Source organism: Triturus cristatus, chromosome 4_1, assembly GCF_964204655.1.
Source record: "Triturus cristatus chromosome 4_1, aTriCri1.1, whole genome shotgun sequence".
NCBI lineage: Eukaryota > Metazoa > Chordata > Amphibia > Caudata > Salamandridae > Triturus > Triturus cristatus.
The window spans coordinates 235,420,127-235,435,967 of NC_140585.1; the positions used below are offsets into that span (position 1 = coordinate 235,420,127).

Sequence of the window (15,841 nt, forward strand, 5' to 3'; positions counted from 1 at the left end):
TGGGTAAACTGCTATGTTTCCCTGCCCTGAGCGCCCGGCTGCATGTGTCTGCTATCCTGACGTTTGAGTTCTGTCCCTAATCTAGCATGTGTACAGAGGCTTCGACCATGAGAGCTCCTGTACCTGTCCTGTGACCTGGAAGGGTGTATTAACCGTGCTCTCATTTTAGATAGAACACTACTGTCGCTGTCATTGGGTTTAGCATGTAGTGCGGTGGTGGCAGCATACTGTCTTTTAGAATCAGTAATGTGGCCAGACGTTTTTATCTGAGTTACCGGAGTGGTGGCGTACACTTCTAGCCATTGCCCAGTCCTTTGCGCTCACATCCCGAACATGTGTTAAGCGTGTTGATGAGTGTAGCATGTTTAGCCATGCAAGGTGTGTGTGTGTGAACCGGAGTAATGGAGGCCAGTGGGGTCCGCTTTGGATGCCCCTGGTCTGGCCTTGCACAAGATGGAGGATGGAACTATCCTCCCAGACAGCGGATGTGTGTAGGTCACATTCCTATACCTGGACGGAGGACAGCTAGACACTGATATGGGGGAATGCATAGACAGGGCTCCTTTAGATATTCTATGAGGCCTTTTGGTTAGCAAGGTGATGCGGACTAGTCTTCCTGAACACTGCCATTTGGTGGAAGGTAGGAAAGAGGACTCTGTTGTGCATGGCTATAAAGCCTTTAGGTGGGGCCCAGCCTTCTGTCTTCCCTTCTCACTGCTTCATTTCGGCTGAATACAGCCAGGAGCAGAAACCTCACACCTCTTTGTGCTTCTGTTGTAGGTGCTCCAGGATGCTGACAGCCCTGCTGTACCAACAAACAAATGATGGACGGAATGCTGACAATGCAGACATTCTCCCCCAGTCAAGAGATCTGGGTTAAATCCATCGTTCTTTTGCCCACTACACCACCCCAGTTTAGACATGGCCATATGCAAATCAGTCTTGACCCTGTGCCTCATAGGAACAGTCCAGCCCGAACTGCCAAGCCATGTCTTCCCTGGACCGGAATCAAGCATCCTAGGACCGGTTTCTGGCTATCAGCCGTCATCAGCCAGGATAGCTTGACTCCAGTGGCGTAGTGAGCATGGGTCCCACGTCTGGGAATACCCATCCCACTTAGGGCGAAAAGCGTTACAACAAACAAATGATGGACGGAATGCTGACAATGCAGACATTCTCCCCCAGTCAAGAGATCTGGGTTAAATCCATTGTTCTTTTGCCCACTACACCACCCCAGTTTAGACATGGCCATATGCAAATCAGTCTTGACCCTGTGCCTCATAGGAACAGTCCAGCCCGAACTGCCAAGCCATGTCTTCCCTGGACCGGAATCAAGCATCCTAGGACCGGTTTCTGGCTATCAGCCGTCATCAGCCAGGATAGCTTGACTCCAGTGGCGTAGTGAGCACGGGTCCCACGTCTGGGAATACCCATCCCACTTAGGGCGAAAAGCGTTACAACAAACAAATGATGGACGGAATGCTGACAATGCAGACATTCTCCCCCAGTCAAGAGATCTGGGTTAAATCCATAGTTCTTTTGCCCACTACACCACCCCAGTTTAGACATGGCCATATGCAAATCAGTCTTGACCCTGTGCCTCATAGGAACAGTCCAGCCCGAACTGCCAAGCCATGTCTTCCCTGGACCGGAATCAAGCATCCTAGGACCGGTTTCTGGCTATCAGCCGTCATCAGCCAGGATAGCTTGACTCCAGTGGCGTAGTGAGCACGGGTCCCACGTCTGGGAATACCCATCCCACTTAGGGCGAAAAGCGTTACAACAAACAAATGATGGACGGAATGCTGACAATGCAGACATTCTCCCCCAGTCAAGAGATCTGGGTTAAATCCATCGTTCTTTTGCCCACTACACCACCCCAGTTTAGACATGGCCATATGCAAATCAGTCTTGACCCTGTGCCTCATAGGAACAGTCCAGCCCGAACTGCCAAGCCATGTCTTCCCTGGACCGGAATCAAGCATCCTAGGACCGGTTTCTGGCTATCAGCCGTCATCAGCCAGGATAGCTTGACTCCAGTGGCGTAGTGAGCATGGGTCCCACGTCTGGGAATACCCATCCCACTTAGGGCGAAAAGCGTTACAACAAACAAATGATGGACGGAATGCTGACAATGCAGACATTCTCCCCCAGTCAAGAGATCTGGGTTAAATCCATCGTTCTTTTGCCCACTACACCACCCCAGTTTAGACATGGCCATATGCAAATCAGTCTTGACCCTGTGCCTCATAGGAACAGTCCAGCCCGAACTGCCAAGCCATGTCTTCCCTGGACCGGAATCAAGCATCCTAGGACCGGTTTCTGGCTATCAGCCGTCATCAGCCAGGATAGCTTGACTCCAGTGGCGTAGTGAGCACGGGTCCCACGTCTGGGAATACCCATCCCACTTAGGGCGAAAAGCGTTACAACAAACAAATGATGGACGGAATGCTGACAATGCAGACATTCTCCCCCAGTCAAGAGATCTGGGTTAAATCCATAGTTCTTTTGCCCACTACACCACCCCAGTTTAGACATGGCCATATGCAAATCAGTCTTGACCCTGTGCCTCATAGGAACAGTCCAGCCCGAACTGCCAAGCCATGTCTTCCCTGGACCGGAATCAAGCATCCTAGGACCGGTTTCTGGCTATCAGCCGTCATCAGCCAGGATAGCTTGACTCCAGTGGCGTAGTGAGCATGGGTCCCACGTCTGGGAATACCCATCCCACTTAGGGCGAAAAGCGTTACAACAAACAAATGATGGACGGAATGCTGACAATGCAGACATTCTCCCCCAGTCAAGAGATCTGGGTTAAATCCATTGTTCTTTTGCCCACTACACCACCCCAGTTTAGACATGGCCATATGCAAATCAGTCTTGACCCTGTGCCTCATAGGAACAGTCCAGCCCGAACTGCCAAGCCATGTCTTCCCTGGACCGGAATCAAGCATCCTAGGACCGGTTTCTGGCTATCAGCCGTCATCAGCCAGGATAGCTTGACTCCAGTGGCGTAGTGAGCATGGGTCCCACGTCTGGGAATACCCATCCCACTTAGGGCGAAAAGCGTTACAACAAACAAATGATGGACGGAATGCTGACAATGCAGACATTCTCCCCCAGTCAAGAGATCTGGGTTAAATCCATTGTTCTTTTGCCCACTACACCACCCCAGTTTAGACATGGCCATATGCAAATCAGTCTTGACCCTGTGCCTCATAGGAACAGTCCAGCCCGAACTGCCAAGCCATGTCTTCCCTGGACCGGAATCAAGCATCCTAGGACCGGTTTCTGGCTATCAGCCGTCATCAGCCAGGATAGCTTGACTCCAGTGGCATAGTGAGCACGGGTCCCACGTCTGGGAATACCATCCCACTTAGGGCGAAAAGCGTTACAACAAACAAATGATGGACGGAATGCTGACAATGCAGACATTCTCCCCCAGTCAAGAGATCTGGGTTAAATCCATCGTTCTTTTGCCCACTACACCACCCCAGTTTAGACATGGCCATATGCAAATCAGTCTTGACCCTGTGCCTCATAGGAACAGTCCAGCCCGAACTGCCAAGCCATGTCTTCCCTGGACCGGAATCAAGCATCCTAGGACCGGTTTCTGGCTATCAGCCGTCATCAGCCAGGATAGCTTGACTCCAGTGGCGTAGTGAGCACGGGTCCCACGTCTGGGAATACCCATCCCACTTAGGGCGAAAAGCGTTACAACAAACAAATGATGGACGGAATGCTGATAATGCAGACATTCTCCCCCAGTCAAGAGATCTGGGTTAAATCCATCGTTCTTTTGCCCACTACACCACCCCAGTTTAGACATGGCCATATGCAAATCAGTCTTGACCCTGTGCCTCATAGGAACAGTCCAGCCCGAACTGCCAAGCCATGTCTTCCCTGGACCGGAATCAAGCATCCTAGGACCGGTTTCTGGCTATCAGCCGTCATCAGCCAGGATAGCTTGACTCCAGTGGCATAGTGAGCACGGGTCCCACGTCTGGGAATACCATCCCACTTAGGGCGAAAAGCGTTACAACAAACAAATGATGGACGGAATGCTGACAATGCAGACATTCTCCCCCAGTCAAGAGATCTGGGTTAAATCCATCGTTCTTTTGCCCACTACACCACCCCAGTTTAGACATGGCCATATGCAAATCAATCTTGACCCTGTGCCTCATAGGAACAGTCCAGCCCGAACTGCCAAGCCATGTCTTCCCTGGACCGGAATCAAGCATCCTAGGACCGGTTTCTGGCTATCAGCCGTCATCAGCCAGGATAGCTTGACTCCAGCCCTGCTGTACCAAGCACCGCTATACACAGAGAACAGGGTGGAAAGGACACTTGGAAGATCCACCCCAAACCGGTTCTACAGCTGAGACAGTGGATCCACATCTCCTGCCTGTTACTTGTGTGTAAAAGAGGGCCCCACTGCCCCATTTAGTTGCTCCAGTACCAAGTCCCATATATAAGGACGAGGGTACCCTGCAAAGTACTCAGAGGACTGCGCTGCAACCAGAGCTGCTGTCTGCCTGGCAGGCAGACTCCCGAGGGAGGGGAGAACACCTGAAGTCTGGGTCTCTTGGGGAGAAGCTGTGGGACTGTCCTGAGGGATCTAGAAGCCTGTCTGGCTGCCAAGAGAGAGGGAAGGCCTGCCCTGCAAGAGAAGAGAACGCCCATAAAAGAGCGAGGTTCAGCACACGCCCGTGGCTGCGGGGCACCCACATGAAGCAGACTGCTGCAGAGCTACCTGGGAGGAGCCGAGTGCCAGGGGGACCCTCGGACCCTCCCAACCAGGTCCAGGCAGGCACTGTCACTCAGCTGATGCGCCCGGTTGAGGTAGAAGACTTCTCACCCCATCTTGTGCGCCAGACTACTGGGGTGTTCCTATGTACTAGATGGTCACTCGGGCCTCTGTATATATGGTGAGCCTTAAAGGGACTTCTGGGTCCAGTTCTCTGAATGGAACATTCAGAGGTAGGTAGAAGGTAAGCTGCCCCTGTTTCAGTTCGTGGGCAGAGAGGAGCGCCTCTTGTCTGTCCGAATCTCATCTCCTTCCATCTTTCCTCTGGCCCCTTGCCTCCCTGGCACTTGAAAGTGTCTCTGTCTGCTGAACTGTGAGATCATAGCAGCACTCAGACACCACCACTCCCCACCCCCTACTAATTCCTGCCCGGTGCAGTCAACCTGGGCCTCGCAGTTCTTGTCAAAGGGCAGACGCTTCCCACAGCACGAGGCAGACACAGGGAGGGCTCTGAGAATAACAACCCTGTGGCGGGAGTCCAGGATACTCCCAAAAGATGAGTCATGGGCACCACCTGCCATGCACACAGGCAGTGTCCGGAGGAATCCTGAGCAAATACTGCTGTGGCTGAGCCCTGCCTTCCCCGCAGCCAAGTGACGCTCCTCTTGGTCTCACTCTGTGTGGCTGACACTGACGCAGAGTAACCCGCCTTCAATGCAGCGCTCTTCTTCTAGTTACTGGTGCCTGCCTGACAGTTATTGTGACTTTTAGGGACCATCCCTTGCAGTTCTCTCTACCCAGCCCTGCATCATTATTCACCGAAGGGACTCTTCAGATCTCTCTACCCAGCCCTGCATCACTGTCAATCACCGACACCAGGCATTCTAGAATGTTGCTTTGTTTGACGTCTGTTTGGGTTCTGAGATCTATTGTGCCATTATTCACCGAAGGGACTCTTCAGATCTCTCTACCCAGTCCTGCATCACTGTCAATCACCGACACCAGGCATTCTAGAATGTTGCTTTGTTTGACGTCTGTTTGGGTTCTGAGATCTATTGTGCCATTATTCACCGAAGGGACTCTTCAGATCTCTCTACCCAGTCCTGCATCACTGTCAATCACCGACACCAGGCATTCTAGAATGTTGCTTTGTTTGACGTTAGCTTGGGTTCTGAGATCTATTGTGACATTATTCACCGAAGGGACTCTTCAGATCTCTCTACCCAGACCTGCATCACTGTCAATCACCGACACCAGGCATTCTAGAATGTTGCTTTGTTTGACGTCTGTTTGGGTTCTGAGATCTATTGTGACATTATTCACCGAAGGGACTCTTCAGATCTCTCTACCCAGACCTGCATCACTGTCAATCACCGACACCAGGCATTCTAGAATGTTGCTTTGTGTGACGTCTGTTTGGGTTCTGAGATCTATTGTGACATTATTCACCGAAGGGACTCTTCAGATCTCTCTACCCAGTCCTGCATCACTATCAATCACCGACACCAGGCATTCTAGAATGTTGCTTTGTTTGTCTGTTTGGGTTCTGAGCTCTATTGTGACATTATTCACCGAAGGGACTCTTCAGATCTCTCTACCCAGTCCTGCATCACTGTCAATCACCGACACCAGGCGTTCTAGAATGTTGCTTGGGTTCTGAGATCTATTGTGCCATTATTCAGCGAAGGGACTCTTCAGATCTCTCTACCCAGACCTGCATCACTGTCAATCACCGACACCAGACATTCTAGAATGTTGCTTTGTGTGACGTCTGTTTGGGTTCTGAGATCTATTGTGACATTATTCACCGAAGGGACTCTTCAGATCTCTCTACCCAGACCTGCATCACTGTCAATCACCGACACCAGGCATTCTAGAATGTTGCTTTGTGTGACGTCTGTTTGGGTTCTGAGATCTATTGTGACATTATTCACCGAAGGGACTCTTCAGATCTCTCTACCCAGTCCTGCATCACTGTCAATCACCGACACCAGGCATTCTAGAATGTTGCTTTGTTTGTCTGTTTGGGTTCTGAGATCTATTGTGCCATTATTCACCGAAGGGACTCTTCAGATCTCTCTACCCAGTCCTGCATCACTGTCAATCACCGACACCAGGCATTCTAGAATGTTGCTTTGTTTGACGTCTGTTTGGGTTCTGAGATCTATTGTGCCATTATTCACCGAAGGGACTCTTCAGATCTCTCTACCCAGTCCTGCATCACTGTCAATCACCGACACCAGGCATTCTAGAATGTTGCTTTGTTTGACGTTAGCTTGGGTTCTGAGATCTATTGTGACATTATTCACCGAAGGGACTCTTCAGATCTCTCTACCCAGACCTGCATCACTGTCAATCACCGACACCAGGCATTCTAGAATGCTGCTTTGTTTGACGTCTGTTTGGGTTCTGAGATCTATTGTGACATTATTCACCGAAGGGACTCTTCAGATCTCTCTACCCAGACCTGCATCACTGTCAATCACCGACACCAGGCATTCTAGAATGTTGCTTTGTGTGACGTCTGTTTGGGTTCTGAGATCTATTGTGACATTATTCACCGAAGGGACTCTTCAGATCTCTCTACCCAGTCCTGCATCACTATCAATCACCGACACCAGGCATTCTAGAATGTTGCTTTGTTTGTCTGTTTGGGTTCTGAGCTCTATTGTGACATTATTCACCGAAGGGACTCTTCAGATCTCTCTACCCAGTCCTGCATCACTGTCAATCACCGACACCAGGCGTTCTAGAATGTTGCTTGGGTTCTGAGATCTATTGTGCCATTATTCAGCGAAGGGACTCTTCAGATCTCTCTACCCAGACCTTCATCACTGTCAATCACCGACACCAGACATTCTAGAATGTTGCTTTGTGTGACGTCTGTTTGGGTTCTGAGATCTATTGTGACATTATTCACCGAAGGGACTCTTCAGATCTCTCTACCCAGACCTGCATCACTGTCAATCACCGACACCAGGCATTCTAGAATGTTGCTTTGTGTGACGTCTGTTTGGGTTCTGAGATCTATTGTGACATTATTCACCGAAGGGACTCTTCAGATCTCTCTACCCAGTCCTGCATCACTGTCAATCACCGACACCAGGCATTCTAGAATGTTGCTTTGTTTGTCTGTTTGGGTTCTGAGATCTATTGTGACATTATTCACCGAAGGGACTCTTCAGATCGCTCTACCCAGTCCTGCATCACTGTCAATCACCGACACCAGGCATTCTAGAATGTTGCTTTGTTTGACGTTAGCTTGGGTTCTGAGATCTATTGTGACATTATTCACCGAAGGGACTCTTCAGATCTCTCTACCCAGTCCTGCATCACTGTCAATCACCGACACCAGGCATTCTAGAATGTTGCTTTGTTTGTCTGTTTGGGTTCTGAGATCTATTGTGACATTATTCACCGAAGGGACTCTTCAGATCTCTCTACCCAGTCCTGCATCACTGTCAATCACCGACACCAGGCGTTCTAGAATGTTGCTTTGTTTGACGTCTGTTTGGGTTCTGAGATCTATTGTGACATTATTCACCGAAGGGACTCTTCAGATCTCTCTACCCAGTCCTGTATCACTGTCAATCACCGACACCAGGCATTCTAGAATGTTGCTTTGTGTGATGTCTGTTTGGGTTCTGAGATCTATTGTGACATTATTCACCGAAGGGACTCTTCAGTTTTCTCTACCCAGTTCTCTATCACTGTCAATCACCAACAACAGGCGTTCTAGAAAGTTGCTTCTTTCAGTATCGGCTGTTACTGGGCGGGTGGGGAAGAGGAACGAAAGAAAAAGTAAAGAAATGGACTCACCTGACCTGAAACGGCCGGCCGCCGCCTGTCCTCATTCTCTTCCTTTAGTTAGCACCCGGGCACACAGGCTCCCCTGAGCCAATCACAACGCGGCAATGCAACGTTGTGATTGGTCTGAGTGCCGTGGTTTGGCGCTCAGATGGTAACAGGGATCCTGTGCATGTTCCTCACAAGGCGGTGTAATGCAGCCTGGTGGGGAACATGCAAAGTGCGCATGACTGTTTGGTTAGCCCAAGAGGGCCGGCAAAATAGCTTATGCATACTTAGGGAGTGCACACCACTCCTCCCCATGCTCTGGCCAGCCCTGCCCTGCCACTAACTGCTATAGGAAAAAAAAAATGATAATAACGTGTTATTATCATTTTATTTTTCCTTTTGAGCAGTGGGGCCACGCTCCTCCTCCTTAGTGAAGGCTTCTTTTGACATCTGTTTATGTCTCGCCTGGCGTAGGCTGCACGCATGCGCAGTCTCGCTGGCAAGATTTAATGAGATGGGGTATTTTCTGTAAGGGGCATTAAGACCCGTCCCTCTTTTCCATTGGCTGGCGTCACCGTTTATGCTAAACGGTGGCCAGCCATTGGAAAAGAGCTTGTTGTGACATTTTCGCTCTGCATTTTCTGCCGTCCCACTTGGACAGCCTCGCCTGCTTTCCTTCTGTAGTAAAAGGTTTCTTATCTTTATGGGGCCAAACACATGGCCCCATAAAGATAAGAAACCTTTAAGCAGGCGAGGCCACAGCAGAAAAAAAGAAACGAAAACGTCATGGCGAGCGCTTGTCTATGTCCATGCTTTCAGGGTTGCCTCGGAACGCTCATGCTCAGTAGCCCTGCTCGTCCTTTTTTGATGTCCATGCCTTAAACTCAGCTTTGTAATGCGCATGCTTACCCCTCCAAGGCCCTGTGTTACTGAGGCGGCAGTTGTAGAGATTCTTTGAGCAGACATGAAACAAAAGCAACCCGGTCTGGGGCCGCCCGGTAGTGGCTGCAACGGCAGCAGCGAGAGCGGCGCAAAGCAGTCGGGGGTGTGCGGCGGAGGCGGGGGCGCACGAGCCTGATGAGCCGGAGGAGAGCAGCAGCCAAGCTGCCCGGGCCCCCGAGCAGGAGGCCGCCCAGACCGGCGAAGACGATGAAGAGGATGGTGAGACTAGCCCTGCAGTTCCCGGGGAAGAGGAGGAGGATGAGGTAGATGAGGAGGAGGATGAGGAATCCGCTCCCCACCTGAAGATACCCCCGTACAGCCCTCCGCACCTCCTGCAGCTGCCCGCAAGACTTGGAACCTGTACGGGCCTGGCTGGGCAAGCACTACAAGAAGGTGAGGGTCCTTAATTCACAGAGGGCTTGTAATACCCGGGGAGGTGGGGTCTTGCATCTACAAAGGATATCAACAAGTGCCAAGAGAGCCCGGTGGTTTTGTGAAGTTGAGGGAGGTATGACTTCAGTAGAGCAGCTATTCAATAGAGCGCAGGAGTTTCATAATGGCCCCACATTGCCTCCCAAGGAACTGTCTGATGCACGTTACAGTTTAATCGCACATCCATCACCTCCCACCAGCATTACATCACAGAACCTTAAATCAAAGTTCAGCCTAACTACTGCATACCGCGACCAATGGCAGATCCTGTGGGAGCGATGGCGACGGGAGCCCAAACCTATGCCAAAGAGACTTATATCTCACTTATTAAACACTGCATACCTGGCCTCCGAAAGCACCAGTGAGAGTCAGTGATATCAACCTTTAATATTTTCTGTACATGCAATAGGTCTCGCATTCTTAAAGTTTGAGCTATTGGTGATGCATTATTTAGCAATGCCAATAGCTCAATCTTTAATAATGCGAGACCCATTGCATTGCAAATGCTTGTTTTGGTTCTGAGATCTATTGTGACATCATTCATGGAGGGACTCTTTAACAATCATTTTTTTAACATAGTTCTTCATAATGAACGTATCCCGTTTCTAAGCGCAACTCTCCAAGTAGGTTGACTCTAACAGTGGCTCACTCACAATAGCTTACTGAAAAACAGGTTAGTGAGAAATAGCTTCTCGTCAAAAGAGCATATTACGAAATAATGCACACAAGCTGTAGTGTTTACAAAAGGGAAGTAACCGTTCCCTTCCCCCAAACACGTCAGAGGTGAATAGTTTGCATCTCCTAAATCTAGCCCTAGATTATTTCAGGAACTGAATGTCACCCTCACGTTATTTATTATTGAGCTATTTTCTATGACCTGGCTTGTTGTGAAGCTGTTTCTCGAGGGCTATTTTTCAGTAGGCGACTTGCAATTACTTATTGTGAGTACTAATCCTAAAGTTACAGTTGCCCAGCTGTGCTGTAGTGTTTTAACTCCTGCCTGTCTACCACTGCTTTCCCCAGATGTTGTGGCCAGTGTTACTGCTGCCCAGTAGTCTTGCCCTACTGGTGCCACTGTCCACGGATGCTCTCTTCTGGCCTGATTATAAATGTAAACATAAGTAGTAAATGCTGGCAGGAGTAGGCGTACGCAGTGCAGGAGTGCAACTTCAGGAGGGGTGTTTGTGGTGTGACACTCCCCACATACATACATTCTTGGATTGGTAGTTGGGTCTGAGGACCCTGAGTTGGGATCGCTATGTCTGTGTTGGCTTCTCACCATCCTGATTTCACAAATGGGTTTTAGCTTGGTCATTTTTCGGATTAGGAACTTAAATAAATTTAGTGACTGTTCACCTCGTCCATAAGACCTTCTTCCCGATCTTCATTATTGCGAGCGGAAATCAATCAACGTGTAAATACGTATAGATGTAGGTGGTCTGTTTCTTCATGTCTCAATCCTCATCTTGTATCTCTCCTTTTATGTGACCTCTCATACAAACTCATGTAACTTGGAACCTTCGCGTTAAAAATTAATCCAGTGGGACCCCCAGGAAACAGAAACTCCCCACCAAGGAATACCATCTCTTTAAGAAGGTATTATGGAGCCACCGATAAAGAGAGAGCTGGAGACAGTGCAGTCCAGACACACAGAGGGCAGAAAAAGGGGCAGAGAGAGCAGGCAGGGTGATGCTGATCTGTCACATACATGTACATTTAAAGGCACTGACTGCTCACCTCTCCGTCATGGCGATCTGCTCCAGCATGGCGGAGCCCGTGTTGGCCTTCCAATTCCCAGAAATGGAGGTTCTCCTAGGAGAGAGTACAAACACCACAGTGAGTCAAGAGAGGCGCAGAAACCCTCGTCTAGGAGCTGGTGGTCAAAAATAATCCATTAATAGCACTGTCTGACCACGCATTGCTGCCGCTCCTCTGCCGTTGATGTGGAAGAAAAACCAAAACAAACATTGGCAAAGTCAATATGTCTGGCCTTGGCAGGTTGGTGTGAGGGTTAATGTATTTTTTATTGCAAGAATGTGCCACACAAAAAAATAGAACATGTGACAACTTAAACATGGCCACCATGTGTCTGAATAAAAACATTTAATAAACATTTACTGATGTGGCTGTTTTACTAGTGATTTTCTTTTATATAAAAGCCCTTCAGTTTGGTCATGCATTTTATTATTAGTGCAGTAGACAAGAGTAAATCACCAGCTAACCAAACACTCAAACCTCAGGCAGCTACAATGTCACAATGCCAAATAAACACTTTTTAGCTTGAAGACAGAAATTCAATGACACTAACTGGGACCTGAAGCGCAGGCAAAATAAGTACACGATATTTAAAGTTAATATATAAAAATAACTAAAATTAAAACACACACATGGAACCAGGTTTATATGTGAAGGGAGGAAACTACTTTAGGTGGGTTGAATAATGTGCACAGGATTTGTCCAGTCACTCAGATTGAAGGGAGCCAGCGGGTAAAGTGGGCTGACCCATCGCCCGATGCTTCATGCTCGGGTGGGCGGATGCTAAATGTGCGCCGCAGTCTAACAGAGCAATGCATGAAACCCTCTGATCAATTGCACCTCTAACTATGCGTATTATGTATGTGCATTTTTTATAAAAAAGAATAGTCAAAACAGCTAAAACTCTCTCAAAGGCCAGACCTAAAGAAACTGATGCCTTGCCAGCCCAGATCAATACAAGCCAAAGGAGCCATTCCTGTGTGTTTGGTACTCATTTCCTAGCCTAGCCACTCCACATCAGCATCAAAGCAAGCACAAAGGCAGCTCCCACCCAGTGGATGCAGAGAGGAAGTGGCAGGAGGTTGGCAATTAGGACACCAGGTTTAAGCACGTAGGGGTTGCAGGATAATGCCCCGGTTACTTACTGCTAATCTTCATTACTCCGATTCCTGGTCTTCCTGGATGCAGTCCTGAGTACCGCTCTTCCGCATAACGGTTGACTATTTCCTTTTTAGTGTTGTCATTTTGGTGTGGTATGTTACAGTAAGTGGTTTGTTAGTTCCTCACTTTTGTGGTGGCTTCTGAGTAATGGGGGCCATCTTGGGGGAACTTTGGGGGTTTCTGCTAGGGAATTGCTTCTGCGTAAGGACTGCATCCAGGAAGACAGGTAAGGAGGCAATGGACTTGATGTATGTAGCGCTCAATGTGTGATGAGGGCTAGTGTATATAAGATGGTGATGTATAGAAGGTTTTGGTTCATGTAAAGGCTGAAGGTACTCAGAGTTTTGTGAATGTAAATGGTTAGTGTATGTGAGGTTGTTTTATGTGGGTGCTGGTGCGTGTAAATGGTTTGTGGATATCATTTAGTGGATGGTGGATTTAGGACAGTGTAAGGGTTGGTTTATGTACAAGTAGCAGGTGGATGTAAAAGTATGGCACATTTTAAAAATTTAGGGGCATATTATCAAGACAGGCGATAAGATTATTGCCGCTTTAGCGGCAGAAAACTGCCGCTAAAACGGCGATAATGGGCTTGATAATATGCTCTATGGAATTCCAATTAAAGCTCAGGTTAGATGTCCTTCACATCTAACATGGGCTTCAATTGGAATTCCATAGAGCATATTATCAAGCCCATTATCGCCGTTTTAGAGGCAGTTTTCTGCCGCTAAAGCGGCGATAATTTTATCACCTGTCTTGATAATATGCCCCTTATTTTTATAAATCACATAATACAATTTGGCATTTCAAAGCCCTGTAAATAACAATAATAACTATTTTCTGGTTTAAAGATACTCAATCTATTGGCCTGTGAAAGATGAACGGTTGAATAGGCGCTATTAGATTTCAAATTCGGAGCCTGCAGCTCATTCAAGATGTCAGCAGCCAGTGTATAGTTCACTGAGCTAACTTGCTCCCTAAAGGCTGGGACCTGGGTATGTATGGCATGTATGTAGGTGGTGTGTACAAGAAGGACAGCAGGCATGTGGTATATTATGTTTACCCACCCTCATTGGACGAAATAACTCTTCCAAGCACTGAAACTAAATATTGCTGCACGCGTTTAACAAACCAATCACTGTTTTTTTAATCATTTAGAAACTATGCAGCTACTGTGGCCCTGAGTAGGAGTTAGGTGGAAATCCATGTGGAGATTCCCAGAAGCTGGAATTACCATTACTGGCTTGCGTCATGAAATACTGCTGATTATGAGTTAGACTGTGGGGATTGGAGAATAACTTCAGACACCAAATTATTGGATGAACGTCCTCACTGTATTCCCTATTCTGAGGGGTTTAACACTTGTGGCTTTCCTGCAGGGTGGGACTGCAGGGCTATGAGAAGTGAAGACAGTGCTTAATTTGAGATGGTCATTCACGGTGCTCGGCACCACCACTTAATTGGTAGCACCGGTGCTTGTAACAGCCAGCCACAAGGTGACGCTGCCTAGCTAATTTAGAGATGACCATAACAACAATTCATTGTTAATGCTATATTCATTAAAAATGACTATTAACTGCCACCAAGCCATTCTTATGGCTTTGAGATTCTGAAATAGTCGAAATATTACACTTTTAGGAGTGTACTTATGCTGTTACTATCATTTGAAGCATGGCAGGGGCAATGTGTGGTGTGAGCTGCAGTGGCCTCCTGACAAGAGCCCTAGCACTTATGTTTTTGTACAAAGTAAGCACTGGTTCAAGGAAGACTAGTTTTGGCAGAGGGGGACATTGCATGCTCCCATATTGTCAAAGAAAACCTTTGCCAGGAACTGCGAGACGAAGATTGACCTATGGTGCAGCCAAAGCCTCATGCGATCATTGCCACACCCAGGCCAGTCGTGATCAGCTGGAGTGGATTGTCATACGATAATTCCACTCCACCTGACTCGCAGTCTGGGCCAAAGAACTGAAACACCTCCTCCTGCTGTAACAGTGTTTTCCATGTTCTCATTGGATTTGTTTGCAAGTTTTGGTTGCTGACCCTGGCCCTCTTAGTAACCTCCCACATTCCTCTGATCAAAATTTAAAACTAACCAATACCAATTTAAAATAAAATAAAATGGGAGAAGTATGGAACACACAACCAACTGAACAAGTTACTTGCCTTCTGTAATGCTGTTTCTGATGGATTCTCTCACTGCAGATTCCTAACCTTTAGAATCCTCCCAAGAATCAGACTGGATCCGTAAAGCTAGAAATATCACAGGCGCACCAGTAGATGTAAGTAAGTGTTTTTTGTAAAGCGCACTGCTGCCGAGGCGTCGTTGCGCTGTAGACCGCTGGGGAACCCGTCCTGGCTATCCCTATGAGATGGTCCCTCCTGGGTTTCTCCAAGGTGAAACCAGGCATCCCCGGCGAATGTGGGGGGCCGTTGTGGAGATGAGGCAAGCTAATGCCCAGAGTTGCCGAGTGTGATCCCTGGTTAGAGTGGGCACCGAGGCGAGAATTATCGAGTCCGCTGGCCCTGGTCCACGACCCTGGCGCGTCGGGAATTGAACCCTGGTCCCGGGCCGTCCTCTGCTTCCGGGTCTGCCGCCTCTAACCAGTGAGGCGCACTACTCCAGATGGCGCCATAGACTCCGCATCGACTCAGCACAGCCTCTGAATGTGATGACACGCATCCAAATCTAGGCGTACCCCCTGCGTGCGACATCACGTCATCATAATATCTTCTTTGCTCCAAGGTGCGGATCAAATGACAATAGAGGGACAACAATGCTCCAAATCGAACTTGGGGATCTAACTTCAGACTTATTTAATATGAAAAGTCTTCTCGACGGCACAGGGAGGAGGACAGGCAGAGAGGAATCTGCAGTTAGATAGAGTACCCACCAGAGAGAGCATTGCCAAAGGTAAGACACTTGCTTGATACTTCTAACCATAGATTCCTCACATTTTGAAATACCAAAAGCAATGCCCGGACAAAAGAGATGGATGAGAAGAA

General features: G+C 48.3%; 1 protein-coding gene across 1 annotated transcript in view; it reads right to left on the reverse strand.

Annotated features, from left to right (window-relative positions):
• SYN3 (synapsin III) overlaps positions 1-15,841 on the reverse strand; it is a 1,380,627-nt gene that overhangs the window by 183,443 nt on the left and 1,181,343 nt on the right. Inside the window, exon 9 of the mRNA XM_085651961.1 lies at positions 11,657-11,731. Within this exon, the coding sequence (XP_085508087.1) occupies positions 11,657-11,731 (75 nt within the window). The remainder of the gene's footprint in view (positions 1-11,656; positions 11,732-15,841) is intronic.